The 17,347-nt window shown below is 46.7% G+C and overlaps 1 protein-coding gene across 6 annotated transcripts in view; it reads left to right on the top strand.

The window, feature by feature from the left end:
- SUSD1 (sushi domain containing 1) overlaps positions 1-16,777 on the top strand; it is a 120,014-nt gene extending 103,237 nt beyond the window's left edge. For 4 of the 6 annotated variants that reach the window (XM_084749701.1, XM_084749704.1, XM_084749702.1 and 1 more), the window contains 4 exons: positions 1,144-1,402; positions 5,236-5,275; positions 15,718-15,811; positions 16,119-16,777. In XM_084749701.1, coding sequence (XP_084605827.1) covers positions 1,144-1,402; positions 5,236-5,275; positions 15,718-15,811; position 16,119 — 394 coding nt within the window. In that variant the 3' untranslated portion in view covers positions 16,120-16,777. Of the gene's footprint in view, positions 1-1,143; positions 1,403-5,235; positions 5,276-6,449; positions 7,414-9,314; positions 9,538-15,717; positions 15,812-16,118 lie in introns of those variants that run through there. The other 2 variants (XR_014773102.1, XR_014773103.1) reach the window with 2 other exon arrangements.
- The last annotated feature ends 570 nt before the right edge of the window (positions 16,778-17,347 follow it).

The raw sequence follows: 17,347 nt of genomic DNA, 5'->3' as shown, positions 1-17,347 counted from the left end.
TTTTAGGGAGCAGGAAATGGGGCCTTAGGAATGTGGAGCAGGAAGCACAAAGTTGGTGGGAAAATAGAGTTATGTGGTCTAATGAGTTTTGGAAATTGCCCTAATTATATTTGGTGCTGAGCCGGGCATTTTTTTTTTTTCTTTAATGAAAATTCAGCTCAGCCAGCATTAGTGGGGAGATGCCCATAGGTAAAGAAATGTGAAAGGAGCTGCAGATGCAAGAGGGAGTCTCGTAAAACTGCACCCCTCCCCCATTGCCCCCTCCCCCACTGCCCCTCCCTCATCGCCCCTGTTATCAAGTTCGGTAGAGATAAGGAGATAGTCCTACATTTATAATACCAGAAATAAAGGCCGAGTGGGCAGGGATGGAAGGAAAGGGAGGCACAATTTGATCACCGCATTTTATTCCTTCACTTCCCACTGGCTGGTTTTCTCTTTGGTGGGTAAATCTTCCTTAAATACTCAGCCAAATGACGCCTGATTGTTAGCGTGTTTCCCTACCCTCAATCAGGGGACATTTTCACCAGGTCCCTAAGTCATTTTACCTGTCCAGGAACTTGTCAACACAGATTAACTCATGGTGACTTTTCACTCCTGACTGCTCATTGGCTTGGCGTGGATTTTGGTGTCAGCCCTTGAACTTCGAGGAATGTAAATCATATGACTTCTGTCTAAAGTCACCACATGACGACTGTCTGGAGCCGTTTTTTTTTTTTTTCAGACTTAGCACATTCACTGTTGTAGGTGCATGGCCTTCATGTGACTTCTAAACCCTTCCTCGTGCCAGGCTTTTTTGCCCATGTGACACTCTGCCGGTCAGATCAACCATATGACAGACACAAGGCAGCGATGCGTGCACCAGTCTCTCCCACCCGGGGAGGCTGTACTTGACCACCTAGTGAAGCTGGGATTTAGCTTGTCATCTGCCTGTAGGTTAATTTGGAGATCCGCAACTGTTGAAACTGCCAGACACGAAGTCCCATGTGGACCAGCAGTGTTTCTCTCCCAAGTGCGTGTTGCACAGTATGAGTTCAGCAAACATGAACACACAGTCCTCCAAACAAGTGGCTAGTGAGCCTTATAATGTGCACATCTCTTTTTTCGCGAGGCCCCTGCCAATTTCTCTTTCTCCTCCTCTTGCAGTTCATATCAGGTGTTGGTCCTTCCCTTGTCCTTGCAAAGCACCTTTTCTTGTGATTTGGAAGGCATGACTTCATTTTTTGGCAACGCCTCTCCTGCTGATGGATATGTGGCTGCAGAAATCCTGGCCAGGGATGTTCCAGACGACACACTGGAGTTATCTATTGGAGACAGGCTGTACTATGGGGAATATTACAATGCGCCTTTGAAAACAGGAAGTGATTACTGCATTCTCTTACGGATCACAAGGGAATGGAATAAGGTATGGCTTAAAGAAAGATGCTGTGACCTCTTGGTTTTCTTTTCCTAATAAGATTTCACTTGTTTGAATATGCCTTTCTCCTGTATATGGGTGGACGCCACTTGGAGTAACCACAGAGACACTCTGTGACTACTCCCTTGTGAGTGCTGACTTTTAAAGGGTGGACAGGGTAAGACCTCTGTGGGTGACTGCCCGTGCTCACTCCTGAAGGGCCTTCCTGCATCTGCCTTGGGACTGGTCTGCTTTGAGCACCTCTCCAGCTTCGTGAGGATCACAGTTAGACAGCGCCACTGAAGTCAGAATTGGAAAGGCACATTCGGATGTGGTGGCTTCCTTTATGCCCTCCCAGAATGCCACCTTCTCTCATTTCCCAGGAGAGCAGGAGAGAGTGGCAGACACATTGTCAGCACTGGCTTATTTGTCATAGGCCCCATTTTCCCCACCCCACTCTGCGGAAAACGTCACCTCTGCCAGCTGTGCTTCCCCCCCCCCAATAATTAGCAAATGTAGCGAGCTGGACAAGCCAAATTTGGTGTTGAGTCATATGGGTTGGAAACTAGGAAAATTACTTGAGTACTAAAACATCTCTTGACTGATACATTTGAAGCAATATGTAGCTACATCAACTGGGAGGTTCTTATTTAAAACAGGTATCAATTAAATTCTGCTTAAATCTGGAGTCTGAGAGCAAGCCAAGGCTCACTCCTTAAGACTATCAGAGTAGCAGAGAAGAAGGATTACTTTGTGACAATAGTATAGGAATCAAGAATTGCGAAGTTAAAGCCCAGAATACCATTACCTCAAAATTTAAATGTAGTAGACACCCTGATGGGAGCGGGGTGACGTGGTGATTGATGCCTCACTCTGCTCGTACTTTGCATTTCTTTAAGGATTAATAGGGTCCAGCATCTTTCACGTGTACTTGGTGGCTGTCTCTTCTCTAGGGCAAGTGTCTATTCAAGTACTTTACTAATTTTTGTTTTTGTTTTGTTTTCAAGACAGGGTTTTTCTGTGTAGCCCTCCTGTCCTGGAACTGGAGCTCACGGAGATCTGCCTGCCTTTGCCTCCTGAGTGCTGGGATTACAGGCGTGTGCCACCGTGCCAGGCACAGCTCCTAATTTTCAAAATGAGTTGTTTGATTCTTTGCTGTTGTTTGGAATTTTCTATATAGTTTGGGTATTAGTTTCTTATGAGATGAAGTTGAAAATATTTTCTTCCATTCTTTTTTTAAAAGTTTTTTGTTTGCTTTCTTGTCTCTTTGGTTTTTTTTTTTAACACATTTTTAATTGAAAAATAAAATAATTCATATTACATCTCATTTGCTATCTCATCCCATGCATCCTCTCATTTCTCCCTCCCTCCTGTTTTCACCCCATTCCCCTTCCCTATGACTGTGAGTGAGGGGGACCTCCTCCCCCTGAATATGACGCTAGGGTATCAAGTCTCTTCTTGGTAGTCTGCTGTCCTTCCTCCAAGTGCCATCGGGCCTCCCCATCAAGGGGACATGGCCAAATATGGGGCACCGGAGTTCGTGTGAAAGTCAGTCCCCAGTCTCCACTTAACTATGGAGAATGTTCTGTCCCTTGGCTAGATCTGTTTTCTTCCATTCTTATGTGTATTTTTGTTTTGTGTTTTCCCCTTGCTTGTTTGTTTTTGTTTTTACTGTTAATAGTGTCCTTTGGTGCACACACACATAAAACCTCATTTGTGTTAGCTTTTAAGAATTTTGTAGTTTTTAAGTCTTACTTTTGGGTGTTTGGTTCATTTTGAGTTAATTCTTACATTTGGCATTAGGTGAACGTCCAGCCATTTTGTTTGCTTGTTTTTACCATGTGAGCACGACTTGTCTGATCTATATTGAATCTTTGCACTTGTTCTGGTCTCCAGCCTAGCTGCTGTGATGACAAAGTACCCTGACAGAAAGCAGCTTTGAGGGAGAAGGAGTTTATTCAGCTCATAATCCGAGGTCACAGTGCATCCTTTTGGGAGTTGTCAGGGTAGGAACCCAAAGCAGCTGGTCAGGCAGGAGCAGAGAGAGTGTGCGCATGAAAGCATAGTGCTCAGCTCGCTTCACTCGCTGTTATGTAGTCCAGAACCCAAATACAGGGAATGGCGCCCCCCACCACCATAGCAGACTGTATCTTTCCTCATGCCTGCATACAGCTGTAGCTATAGACCAGCCTGCTCTACACGGCCCCTCATTAGGCTTCTCTGAGATTGTATGGGGTTGACCAAACTAACCACTATAGATGCTTCTTTCAAAAGCATCTGCCACATATGCAAGATTCATTGCTGGATGCTATAGTCTGCTTCATCGACTTACACATCTGGCTTTATGTTAGTATAGTATATTTTTCTTCATAGTATATTTTGACAGTAGAAGTCTACAAATGTCTCCCTTTTCTTTTTTCTCCCTTGTATTTGTCCTAATCAATAGCCCCATTATGCCCTGAGGCTAAGGGAGATGACCAGGGAATAACTTGTCTCCTCCCCTTTCTTGCCTTGTCTGTTCTGCCATCAGCTTGGTTCAGTTCTATCACCTTAATGCTGTTTTTTTTTTTAAATCCCTCTTTTCTTTTTTAAACCAGCATCATCCATAGTTTGCCATCTTTCGTCTGTCCATCACTTATCTAGAGCCTTACTCTTGTTTTTAACCCACCTCCTTGCTCCAGCTACTGCAAGGCGAATTCTGTAAAACGCACATCTGATGCAGGCACGCCAGCTCAGTGACCTTCCTGCTTGGCCTGGGACCCTGTCAATGTCAGTGTTTCCTTGGTAACCACCTTGCAACCGGAGAGCCCTTTGCTTCCCATCTTGACATACACATTTCTTCATTCCTAACTTCAAAACTTAGCCTCAAGGCCAAATTTAATTATATTCAAAGTCCGCGACTACCTAAAGCTTTACCCGCAGAAAATTTTCCATTTAAACATGTTTTTGAAAAGTTCCTAAGAACAATAAGCAGAATGCCCAAATGTATCGCTTGAAAGAGAGTCTTGGCCTGCAGGCACTCATGGAGGCAGAACACTGTATAAATAATAAATAAATAAATCTTAAAAAGAAAAAGAAAAGAAAAAGAAAGAAAGAGAGTCTCATATTAAGGTTGAAGGGATCATTCTATAACTCCTTCCCCTAGGGAGACTGTCCCAAACCCTTGGTCACACTCAAAAGTCTCCATTATCCTTAGTGACAGGGACTGAGAGACAATAGCCTAAAGAGGTACTCCATTACAGTGAATTTCTGGCTCTCTTGCTTCTTCCTGAAAGCCCATTTAGGTGACCGGAGTTGTTAAGTTTCATTCAGATAGACAAAAATGTCATTGCCTGCCAGAGCCTCTCGCTGTCTCATTGCTTGCCCACAACACACATCACTACTTCTTGTGGAACTTAGGTGCCATCTCAGACTTTCGAGCGTCATTCTCAGGCAGTCCGTGCCAGTTGCTTCGAGCTGGTGCAGGAATGATGCTCCTGACATTCTTTTGTCTACTTATGGTGTGAGCATTCTGAGATCTTTTGGAAACCTAAAGAAGCGATGGCCTATACCTGTCCCCCGGGGCAGCCCCTTGAACACTGGTGATATAAGAATGAATTATAAGATGTGCGAGGTGGGGTCAGGCTTGTGGCTCAGTGGTAAAGCACTCGCCTAGTGTGTATGAGGTCACGGGTTTAATCCCTAGCACCACATTTATAAAAGCTAGGTGGGACTTTAAGGATTTTCTGGTTCAAATGAGGGCACGGAAAGGCTGGGAGTCAGAAGGCCTTAAAATCTGTACTATATTGTTTAAGATGATGCCCTGTGTCTCCTGCTTAGATGGATTTCTGTTTCCCTTCCAGGAAAGAAAATATTCCTGTGCCATCTGGGCTGAGGTGAAAGGTAAAAACTGTGTTCTTCCTATGAATGCTGTCCTTCTCCCATGTTCAATCTGTAGCACCAATGTTATATTGAGGACTTGTTTTATACTGTCATAGATGACAGCAGACATATATGTTAAGGCATCTTCAGAAAAATATAGGCATTCTTGTGCTATAGAGTGTGATACATTTAAGCACAAAGCCATAACTGAAGAGATGGGAGCTCGTGGAAAGAGTTGTGGCACCTGGCATCTTGACTTGGCCTCGGTACCATGAGCAGGGACCATCTTTTCTATCAGCCTCTCGTCTCTGCTGTGCTGGTGTCAGTGGCCTCACTATTGTCCTACTGTGGCCATATGATAGGAGAGACGGGCCCCAGACACCCCAGATAAGTAACTCCAGTGGGGACAAAGTTTAGAAGAGTCCTCCCTCCCAGCTTAAGCGACTTCCCATTGGCTGAGTAACCCTGGGTTTGAGATAGGGATCAGTCTATGTTGGGTTTTGTGGTTTTTGGCTTGTTAGGGGCAGAACTGTGTGAGCCCTCATCCTACTACAATGGCACTGAAAAGGGGAAAGATTCTTACCAGGGTTAAGGGAGCTGAAAAGCCTGGTTACAGCACAAAATACCAGCCACAGGAGCCTGAGCCCTGCTGTTTGGCTGTGCACCATGTATACCCACACACACCCGCTGTCACATACCAGTAATGACAACGAAGTCTGGTAGTGGACCATAAATATGGGGGACGGCACAAAAGATTGTACCTCCTAGAGCTTGGCATGGGTCATACATGCCTGTAACCCAGCACTTAGGGGACAAAGGCCGGAGGCTGGTGAGTTTAAGGTCAGCCTGAGATCCATAACAAGTCGCTGTCTAAAAGGGGGGAAAAAGTTTATGTCAGCTAGAGACATGGCCATTTCTGTTATTCTGTGTAAGAGCAGTCTGTTACATTTGAAGAATGAGGAGTTACCCTCTGACAAGTCCTCAGAATCGCCTCCACTATTAAACGACACATAATTAAAATATATTAATAAAAATAGCTCACTAACAAAATAGAACTATCCTTCATCTAGGGGAAAAATAAAAAAGAAAACAAAACCCCCGAAAGAATGTATAACAAAAGAGCATAGTTTAAAGGCTGGTTGTTGCATCCGGCTCCAAGGCCAGGAATCCAGGAGTTGTACATTCTTCTTGGCAGGATCCAGATGTGCAGCCTATGATGCATGGAAAATATAATCACTCTCAAACTTTAGTACATGATGTCAACCAGCAAACAGCACTGCTCTTGACAGTGGCCACCTCCTGCTGGATAGGTAAAGCCTTGGCTGCCCTGGCTGCCTGGACCATGTGATGAGTCAGGATCCCTGACTTGGGTCGGCCTGATGGACCAGTCTTTTGGTTTGCTGCACAGCTGGCTTTTGGTGATGGATGCTACTCATTTTAAACCTTCCTCTTTGCATGGACAGAGTTATCCAGCTGGGGAAGCTGCCTTGGGATTGAGTAATCATGTAATCATGGATCCTTGTTTGCCACTTTTTTTTTTTTTAAATTAAATCAATAGGCAGCCAGCCAGTGGAATTGATTCCCAGGAATTCCATTCGTTGGTAGCCGGTTCCAGATACCATGTTAAAATTATAACCTTTGAGTCTGGAGCTTTTCCTGACTATAGTCTGAGGAATGCTGCCCTCAGCCCACACTGTCACTTTAACTCCTTACATCCTGTGTCCCTACCCTGAGCCCAGCTGCAGGAGACAATGGCTGTAGTGGGGGAAGCAGGGAATCGCTGCTTCTTTCAGGGCTGCAGGGGAGGGAAGGACTTTACAAAGGACCTCTGTTACAGAGGGGACAAACCAGGGCATGTGGAGGAAGGGCTGAGGGAACCCAGCTTCTGTCAGTCTGCCTCTCCCTTCATCTTACTTACGGTCTTGTTATCTCCACTCGAACTTTCTTCGACAGGGTAGAAAAGTTGATTTTGGAGCTGGGCCAGGTGCGTTATCTGCCAGCTTTCTTGTATTGTAGATTGTGGCCGAGTTCTTTTTTTCTGAAGGGGCCTGATGAAGGGTACAGGAAACAGTCATACATCCCAACATCCAAAACACCTTCAGCCAGCCCACTCCCTGAATCTCCAGGGACAGAACAGCGTTCTTACAAGGAAAACAGACGTGAGTACAATGTGCAAGCTTTCAGACACAGACAGCAACCTCTGGGATCTACCCTATGCCAGAAACTACTCAACATCATTGGGAAACATTCAAACTAGACAGAAGAAACTGCCAGAGGGAAGGCTGTAGATGGTCTTCTGTGATGACTAGGAAGAACTTTGAGCATAGAGTGGCTTTTGTAGTTGTCTTTCTCTCTCCCTCTTAACTTAAGAATCATTGCTGAAGCCGGTGGTGGCGCACGCCTTTAATTCCACTTGGGAGGCAGAGGCAGGCGGATCTCTGTGAGTTCAAGGCCAGCCTGGTCTACAAAGCGAGTCCAGGACAGCCAAGGCTACACAGAGAGACCCTGTCTCAAAAAACAAATCAAAAACAAAAACAAAAAAGAGTCATTGCTGAGGACCTTTAATCCTAGAATACTAGGGAGGCAGAGGCAAGTGAATCTCTGAGTTCGAGGTCAGCCTGTTCTACGTAGTGAGTTGTGGGGCAGCCAAGGCTACATAGTGAGACCCTGTCTCAAAAAATCCAATTGATGGCAAGCAAACAAACAAATAGCGAAGACTCCTGTACTGGCTAGTTTTATGTCAATGTGACACAAGCTGGAGTCCTTGGAGAGGAGGGAGCTTCAGCTGAGAAAATGCCTCCGTAAGATCAGGCTGTAGGCAAGCCTGTAGACCATTTTCTTAATTAGTAATTGATGTGGTAGGACCCGGCCCATTGTGGGTGGGGCCACCCCTGCGTAGGTGGTCCTGGGTTCTGTAAGAAAGCAGGCTAAGCCAGGCATGGGAGCAAGCCAGTAAGCAGCACCCCTCAATGGCTTCTGCATGACTTCCTGCCTCCTGGTTCCTGCCCTGTTTGAGTTCCTGTCCTGGCGTCCTTCAGTGATGGACTACAGTGGTGAAGTATAGGCCCAACTAACTCTTCCTTCCCTACCTTGCTTTTTTTGGTCATGGTGTTTCACTGCAGCAATAGAAACCCTGACTAGGCCACCTCCCACTAGGTGATTTGGAGGGGACTGTGATGCAAGTTCATTCCCAGGTCATTTCTGGTCCTCCGCGCACAGTGTTCGGCCCTATTCTGTTTTTTTTTTTCCCCCAGTGCTGGGTTTTGTATTTACCTTTTCACAGCGCCAGCACTGAGCTAGTTTTACAGCCAGGGGATTGTATTTGATGTCCCATGCAGGGGCCTGAGCTGCCTCGCCGGCCTCTGGCCGAGCTCTGATCAGACAGTGTCTTTGAAATGGTATTTAACTTGGCTAGTCCTCAGTCGCCTCTGCCTGGGCTGAGATTCCTCCCAGCCACAAAGTGCCGTGAGTCTGTGATTTCCTGAGCCACTGAGAGGATGGCAAGCTATAATCAGGGACCGATCTCCAGGCACAGGAACAAAACTGAGTCACTGGTGTCTCCTCGTTTCTGTTTCAGCCTGTGTGTTGCACTGGCTTCCATGTCCGCTCCTGCACAGACAGATGTTCCTTGCCCACCCCAGGAGTTCAGGTTTCCCCACTTTATCCCAGCTTGCTCCCACCCGACTCACTTCTGAGCCGTACTACTCAGTTTAGTATTTCCTTCGGCAGCTCGCCCAGGGCTTGCTTCCGAGGCCTCAGTTTAACACCAACACACTTTCTGATTACATCTCTCATTCTTCTCCGTTCAGGTGGGTGTCCGAGATAGTCTCTAACTTTCTCTTTACTGTCTTTGCTCACACTGTGACTTGATTACTCCCACCTGGGTGCCCCGTCAGCCGCCCCCCCCCCCCCCAGTAACTGACTGGCTGCTTGCTGCAGTCCACCTGTTCGAGGTGGAAACCAAACACCCTCCCCCTCCCCCAAGCTTTTCAGAACTCCCCAGGGCCCCGCCTGCCTTCCTCTCTCCTTTCTTTTAGCTGTTCTGTCTCTCACACTGCAGAGCGGCCAGTAATGATCTTTTTCTATGCGGTTTTGAACACGTGGGGAGGATATTGAAGAAAACTGGACCACTGCTGGCTTGCGTTCGACGCTCACTTCCAGTCCGCTGAGTCCAGTGGGTAGGCGGCAATCAGCCTCCTGAGGAGTGCAGCGCGGATTTAATACTTGTCAAATTAAGTAAACTGAGAAAGTCTGCAAGACACCAGCTTAAGGTGAAAGTGCAGGTAGGTATACAGGGTCAGCCAACTGTATCCAGACATCTGTGGATTCTGGCGGCTGAAGGCTCTGCTGTGCCAAATATAGGCTGGCTTTCTTTCCTTGTCATTATTCCTAAAACATTACAGTATATCAGCTATTGCATAGTGTTTACGTTGTTCTCACCATTCTAATTAACCTAGAGACGAAGCAAAAGTACACAAGAGATTATGGATAGATTATGTGCAAACACATTTCGTGTGAGACTTTAATATTAAAAAAATATTCTGGTCTCTTAGGGTAAGGTTTTCTGGAACCAGTCCCCTAGAGATATGGATATTAGGGGCTCTCTCTCTCTCTCTCTCTCTCTCTCTCTCTCTCTCTCTCTCTCTCACACACACACACACACACACACACACACACACACACACACACACACTCACATTCACTAAAAAGCCTTCAGAGTTGTGGTAGATAGACTGGTAAGGTGGTCTCTCACATCACTGGCCCCTGTGTACAGCACTGGTGTACACCCACCTTGGTCTGGTTGTTCACTGAAAACCGTCCTCAGTGATGCTGCGGAGGACAAGCTTTGAGGATGTAGTCTTCACCAAGGAGAGTATTCCAATAGGCCTGACCTACCACACAGCCCTTGCACTTGGGTCTACAGGTCAGGGACTAGGGACAAGGTGTGCAGGTGGCCTGCAGGAACTTAGAGACAGACTTTGCTGACAGACCATAAAAAAGTGAGGACTGTAGTTGTGTAACTTCCAGGGACTGAGTTTAGCTGACAGTGGGGATGGACATGGGGGCAGCTTCTTCCGCAGAGCTCCAGAAGCAAAGGCAGGCCACTCAACACATTCAGTCCAGCCCTGTGCAGGGGCTGAGCAGGAAACCCCTCACAGTGCACCTAAACCTGGAGACGCAGAACTGTGAGCTACGTAACTTACAGCAACGTGTAAAGTTACAACCCGATGATTTCAGCATTGTTGCTGCTTTTATCAGACATTAATTAGCTCTGACTGCATTTCCTGCTTTGCTCCCCTTCTCCGTGTCACCCAGTGCAGGGACATCAAATAAGACCCTAGAATAACCAAGAGAAACCAAACACACTAAATCGTTACTCTTGTTCTTCTGGGTTCAAACTGATGTGCCAAGTGCTGTCTGGATGTGTGCCAAGCCACACTGAGTCATGGTGCTAATTTATTTGTACCATTTGATGGCAACAGTTGCTTTTGGGAAGTGACCATACTAGTGTCGAGTTCTGAAAACAACTGTTCATACCCAGAGGAAGTCGGCAAGGTTGTCACAGGGCCTAAATTCTCTTCAGCACCTGTGGTCTTTCTATCAGTGACAGATGAAAGAGAGGCCCTGCTTACTCCTGGGCAGAGTCTCTGTAGAGAGGAGGGTTATGGTTCAAATGTATTTACTTTCTCTGAGAGTTGACTAACACAACACATGAGTCACTCAGTTGAGTTTCTAAGAGAATAGTCTTCGGATGATTCAGAAGGAAAAGTAAAGGTCCCACAGCATGAGACCGTGGAAGGGAGGGGAGCCAGAGAAGGGCAAGACCATTAAAAAGAAAAAAACAAACAGACCAAAAAACAGTAATTTAAATTGGCCACTTGTAAATTTTATTAGCAAGGCATTCTTGGAGGAAGAAACTGTGTGTGGGTGCACCCTCTGAGTGCTGCCGTAGACTTTGAGTTTGAACTTTGAGTGAACCAAAAGACCTGTAGCCAAGAACTAGAGATCACGCTGTCAGCCGAAGTCCAAATTATACTGTGCAATATAAATAAAGGTCACTTTTCTTATTTCTTTTTATTTGTGTGTGTGGCTGAGTCTGTGCGAGGGCGTACCTTATGGGTGCAGTACCGGCAGAGGCCAGAAGAGATTGTCAGATCCTCTTGAGCTGGAGTTAGAGTTGTGAACTGCTGCTTAACAGAGATGCTGGGAACTGAATCCGAGTCCTCTGGGAGAGCAGCAAGTGCTCTGAGCTTCTGGGCCACCCAGCTCACCAGCCCCAAAGGCCACTGTTTTATTTTTTTATTTTTTGGCTGTCTAGAACTCACTTTGTAGACCAGGCTGGCCTCAAACTCACAGAGATCTGCTGTCTCCCAAGTGCTGGGATTAAAGGCGAGCATCACCATGCCAGGCTCCAAAGGTCACTTTTTTTTTTTAGATATTGGTATCATTCTTTTATTATTAATTTATTCATATTACATCTAAATTGTTATCCCATCCCTTGTATCCTCCCATTGCTCCCTCCCTCCCGCTTTCCCCTTCCTCCCCTCCCCTATGATTGTGACTGAGGGGGACCTCCTCCCCCTGTATATGCTCATAGGGTATCAAGTCTCTTCTTGGTAGCCTGCTATCCTTCCTCTGAGTGCTACCAGGTCTCCCCATCCAGGGGACGTGGTCAAATATGGGGCACCAGAGTTCATGTGAAAGTCAGTTTCCATTCTCCACTCAACTGTGAAGAATGTCCTTTCCCTTGGCTAGATCTGGGTAGGGGTTCGAAGTTTACTACATGTATTGTCCTTGGCTGGTGCCATAGTTTGAGTGGGACCCTTGGGCCCAAATCTGCCTATCATAATGTTCTTCCTGTAGGTTTCTAGGACCCTCTGGATTCTTCTATTTCCCCATTCTCCCTTGCTTCTCTCACCTAGAGTCCCAATAAAAAGTCTTCCCCTCTGTCCCACCTTCCTGGTAAGTGAAGACTTTCATGGGACATGCCCCTTGGGCTAGTGTCCAGATATAAGTGAGTATACACCATTTGAGTCTTTCTGCTTCTGGGTTAACTCACTCATTATGATCATTTCTAGTTCAATCCATTTGTCCACAAATTTCGGGAATTCCTTGTTTTTAATAGCTGAGTAGTATTCCATAGTGCAAATGTCAAAGGTCACTTTTTAATATTAACATCTACTGCAAGGTAGAGCATGGCTCACTGCTGAGGTAAATGCTGCTGGTAGATGGTCTGGGAAGGTCTGCTTCCTTGGCTCCTACTTTGCTTCTGTCCTTTTGGATTGTGAAGGGTATCAATATCTTCCTACCTGTATTAAGCACATCAGAAAAGATCTACACAATTCTCAAATAAGATGGATAGACAACCGCAGATGACAAGAAGGCTAGGGCTGAGCAGTAGGCGAGGACTTTGTACAAAGAAGATGCCACTGAAAGTGTCCTGAAGACAGATTGAAGTCAAGGCCAGCCAAGATCATCGGGTGACACGGTGACTGTGTTTCTAATGAGGCCGCGTGGAGCATGAGGAACTACTTAGGCAGCTCTCCTTTCTTCCTTACACAGACTCACTCGTTGGCCAAGGAAGGAGGGCAGAAAATAGTATATTTTGATTTCTGCTAACAGTTAACAGCACCCCTGTGGACAGAGTTGGGGAAATACAAGAGCTGTAAGTAGGTCTAGAAATGGGCCAGATAATGATGCAAAGCTGACATCAACTAGTCGGTAGCTCCCGATGAATGAATAGCAAACCCAGGCCTCGCACGCACAGCCTGGACTCCAGTCCACGTTCCGTCGGTTCAGTGTTTTCATTCATCAAAGGTTAAAGTATGGAGGAAGCATATGGGGGAATAGAAGGCGAGATTTGATAACAAGAGCTGGAGGAAGGGAGGGGTTCGTAGCGTGAAGAACTCAGGGCATGAGAATACCAGCGTCTCTTTAACCCATCTGTGGTGCTGTATTCTCTTCTCCCTCTCTGTCTCTCCGTCTGTCTCTGTCTCAATTGTTTTTGTTTGTTTGTTTCGGGACAAGGTTTCTCTGTGTAGCCCTGGCTGTCCTGGCACTCACTCTGTAGACCATGCTGGCCTCGAACTCACAGAGATCCACCTGCCTCTGCCTCCCGAGTGCTGGGATTAAAGGAGGGCATTTTCTCTTCAAAATGAAAAGCTTTACTGATTGTGCACGGGGTGCTTTTTAACCTTGGTAGTGATAGTTTTGTGTGTGTAAAATGCATGCTTGCCCATGTGGTTAACTCTGTAAGGCTCATGCTTTAATATATAATGAGAAAATTCTCACCCACTTTAATATTATATAAATATTCACCAACATTTTCCAGTTTTGTTTTGTTTTTTTAATGTTTCAATTTAGGTCTTTAATCTACCTGAATTTTATTTTGGCATATGCTATAAGCTTTAGTGATCAAAATCACTTTATTCTAATTAGCCATTTTTTTCTTCTTACCAGATATAGGTAATTTCTCGGTTCACTCAGTTACTTGAAACAGTTACAAAACAATAGTAACAAACGTTGATAGTAGCTGACATTGGCTGATCCACTCAGTGCGGGGCTGGTGCTGAGTGGCAAGTCATTACATCTCACAGTAACCCTGGAAAGTGGAAGCTGTTGATAGTTTCCATGGGCTGAGAGACCCCTCAGTGTGGAAACTGAGACACACAATGGCTGCCGAACTGGTTTGAGGTCTCACTGATAGAGAGGGGCGGTGCTAAGATAAAGACCCGGACACCATCACTCCAGTGTCCAAGCTGTGAAATGGCTTGATGGAGTTGGCTTTGTCCCTGGGCGCACTGTATTTTGTTCTAGCATATTCTTTCCTATGATAGCAGTCCACTGTCTTTATGTCTGGAAATACAAGTAAATTCTCATTTCTTTACTACTCCTCTTTCTGTTTGATAACTTATCATCTTAAGATGTTGAGGCCTTCTTCTTCTGAATACAACAAGTTGAGATGGTGCCTTTTCTGAATACAACAAGTTGGCCTCATGGTGCTCCCGCCTTGACTTCCTAAGTGCTGGGACCAGTTATAGGTGTATCCCACATACCTGGCCAATCCATGGTTTTCTAGAAAGTCTTGTGACAACAATTTTGGGACAGTGAGTTTTGGTTGACTATTAAAGTGGTGTGCTCCATGATTGTGTTTGTGGGTGCCTGGGACCCCACAGAGTTTCCACTGCAACCAAATTGCTCTGAAGTTGGTCACAGACTTCTGAGCTATGCTTAATTCCTCTGTGCCTGGGACTTTTACCTGTAAAAGGGGGAAGAATACTAATTCTCACTATAAATGTTCATTAGGAAAGATGCTGGAGTAAATTTTTTATCATGATAACACAGTAATTGAACAAACAGCTTACGTGAGTGAAAGGCTCGTATGGGCTCGCAGTGCCAGGGTGTCTGTCTGCAGTCAGTTAGCCCTGCTGCTCTGGCTTGCATGAGGCAGCACAGCATGCGCTGGAGGAGGCTGCTCACCTCATGGTATTCAGGAAGCAGAAAGAGCCACAGCAAGCCCAAGCCAGGCAGCCCCCCATCTGCTTCTGTTTATCCAAGCCCCCAGCTTATTAGATGGCCTGTGTTCAGGGTGGCTTTTCCCTGTCGGCTCCTGTCTCACAGACATGCCCAGGAGCACGCTTTCCTAATTGCCCGGGTGTCTCTGCACCCACACTGACATATAGGAGACTGAGTTAACACGTGTGAGATGCCTCCAACTGCGGGTGCCACACAGAGATTAATGAGTGTTTTCCAATAAAAACAGAGCCTTTGCTGATGCTCCAAGGCTTTGAATTCAATCCTGGCCCAGTGTGCACCATGAACGTGGATGTAGTTTAGTTTGTAATCGGGGATCATCTTCCTGGAATTGTCGCGTGACGTGCCCTAAGCAGAACACATGCTCCAAGGACTTTTACATGGACTTTGAAAGCCTGTGGGGCAGAGTGCGGTGGTTCCATCCTGCTGATAATGCAGCCTCCGCTCAACAAAAAGGTGTCTGTATGTGGCCACTGGAGCTGACTAACATTTTTGAGGCCCAAGTTCAAATGATGTCAGAATGACTTCTTCCACATAAAAGGAAATGGCTCATAAAAATCCATCAAGTGTAACTCCCCCGAGGGAGGCTCTGCACACAGCAGGCATCGCATGGCATAGCTTTGGTGTGTCCACAAGTTTGGTTTTTGTTGTTGTTGTTGTTGGTTTTGGTTTTTGTTTTCTCCTTTGTAACTTTAATATGATTAGGTTTTGCGCTTCCTTCTTAGAAATACTTTGAAATGGTGGTTTCCCGGAGCCTGGAATCTGCAGGAGTGGTTGGGGACCCAGAGGCACTGTGGGCATGCTTGGAATTCTTTGCTAAATGAAGCCCAGCTCTGGCTTAAATCATACTGTGCCCAGTTGCATGTGGCTCTCCTGGGCGGGCCGTGAGGGGCTGGGCTGTGGGCTCATCCTGTGGTTTCTTCCCACAGATTCGTCACTCACGCCACGGCAGATGGTGGGTGTTGGCCTGGGCTCCGCGGCTTTTGTGACCCTTCTCGCGTTCCTGTCCTTCTCAGCAGTGTGGTATGTGAGGCCGCGGAGTGGCGAGGAGGCTGGGGTGGGAGTCAGGCGGAACCCTGACATGAAGAGGGTCGGGGCACAGGCAGCAGGTGGGCAGTGGGACTGACCCGGCAGCTGGGAGAAGGAAGGGATGCCCTCCCGACCCTAGGGGAGAGCAGCAGGGATAGTGTTGAGTGTCCCGTCAGTCAGGCCAGCAGGAAGGCTGAGCTCCTGTGCAGCTTCCCTGTCAGACACATGTGACAGACGGGGGCGCACGGTGAGGACACAAATGGGTGTGCAGTGTTTGTGCCTTTTCTTCCCCTCTGTCTAGACGGCTGGTGGGCACTGCATGGGAAGACTGACTTGACGACGGACAGATGTTCTGACAGCGTCCCAGGTGCCCCCACTGTGTGGCGCCCATCCTGAGCCCACGTGTGGACCTGAAACTTCCTCCATCCCAGCACGGCCTCGGTTCTGAATTCAAGATGGCAGCTGTCTCTGTGGCATCTTCCAAGAGGAAAACACTTGGGAGCTGCATATGTGTTTCCTGCTTTCTGGGTCAGCTATATGTCCATGAACTTGAGACCCATGTCCAGTGTAACACTGACCACCGGCCACGGACTCTGAGAGTCAGCTCCTGTGGACACTGGAGGTGGAACCTCTGCATCTTCCATTAGGCACCTCTGCTAATTAGTTCAGGATCTATTCTTTCACCCTAGGTAATGAGATGGGCTTATGTCCGGGCTAGAATTTGACTTTATGAAGGAGGTCACTGGAGAAAGAACACTGAATAAATGTTTAAATGTGAATAAATGTTTCAAGCATTTCAGAAGTAGCTCCTTACCTCTACCAGAAAAATACAACAGCCTGGCCACTCTTTCAGGCTCCCTGCATGACCGCTAGGCAGCATTGCTTTGCTGCAATTCCAATTGTTTATGTAAGACCAAAAGTAATGCCTGCTTTCCAGTAAAACACATTCTGTAATTTCAACCACTCTTCCTTTGATGGTGTTATTCTTTATTTTTTTTCTTACTCAATATCTATAAAATTGCTCTCTGCCTCCATTGAGGAATTTGGGGTTGGTGATAAAGCAGGAACAGTGGTCTGAAGCAACATCCAGTTCATGGTCTGCATCTATGTGAGTTTTGGGGGAGCAGGGAATAGAGGTGACTAACACACCTCATCTGCACCTCGGTAGCCACAGCCGAGACTGTGTTCCATGGCCCATGAAAATCAGCTATTGGCGGGGCTGGCCAACTGCCCATGCGACGCATTCAGTTTGCCTTTTAAAACCTAGTCGGTCTTCTCCGGCTTCTTCTCTAAAGACAGCTCAACTCCAGGGCTGTGGCTTCTTTCTTCCTTCTCCGTCCTTGGATTGCTGGACCTACAGAATTGAAAGCTCGGGGTGGGGGATGGGGCGGAAGGGGGTGTGGCTACACGGTGCAATCCCAGGGTGGAACACATAACAACAAGGTGGCCCTAGCACTGCGCACCACCAGGGCTGTGGCTGATGTGTTCTCCAGTGGCGTGTGGGGTGTTTGTTGGTGACCTGGTGACCTG

Source organism: Acomys minous (genome assembly GCF_964271855.1).
Source record: "Acomys minous genome assembly, chromosome: 1".
In the NCBI taxonomy this organism is placed as follows: Eukaryota; Metazoa; Chordata; class Mammalia; order Rodentia; family Muridae; genus Acomys; species Acomys minous.
Note: the sequence above shows the minus strand (reverse complement) of the source record. Positions and strands in the feature narration are given on the sequence as shown.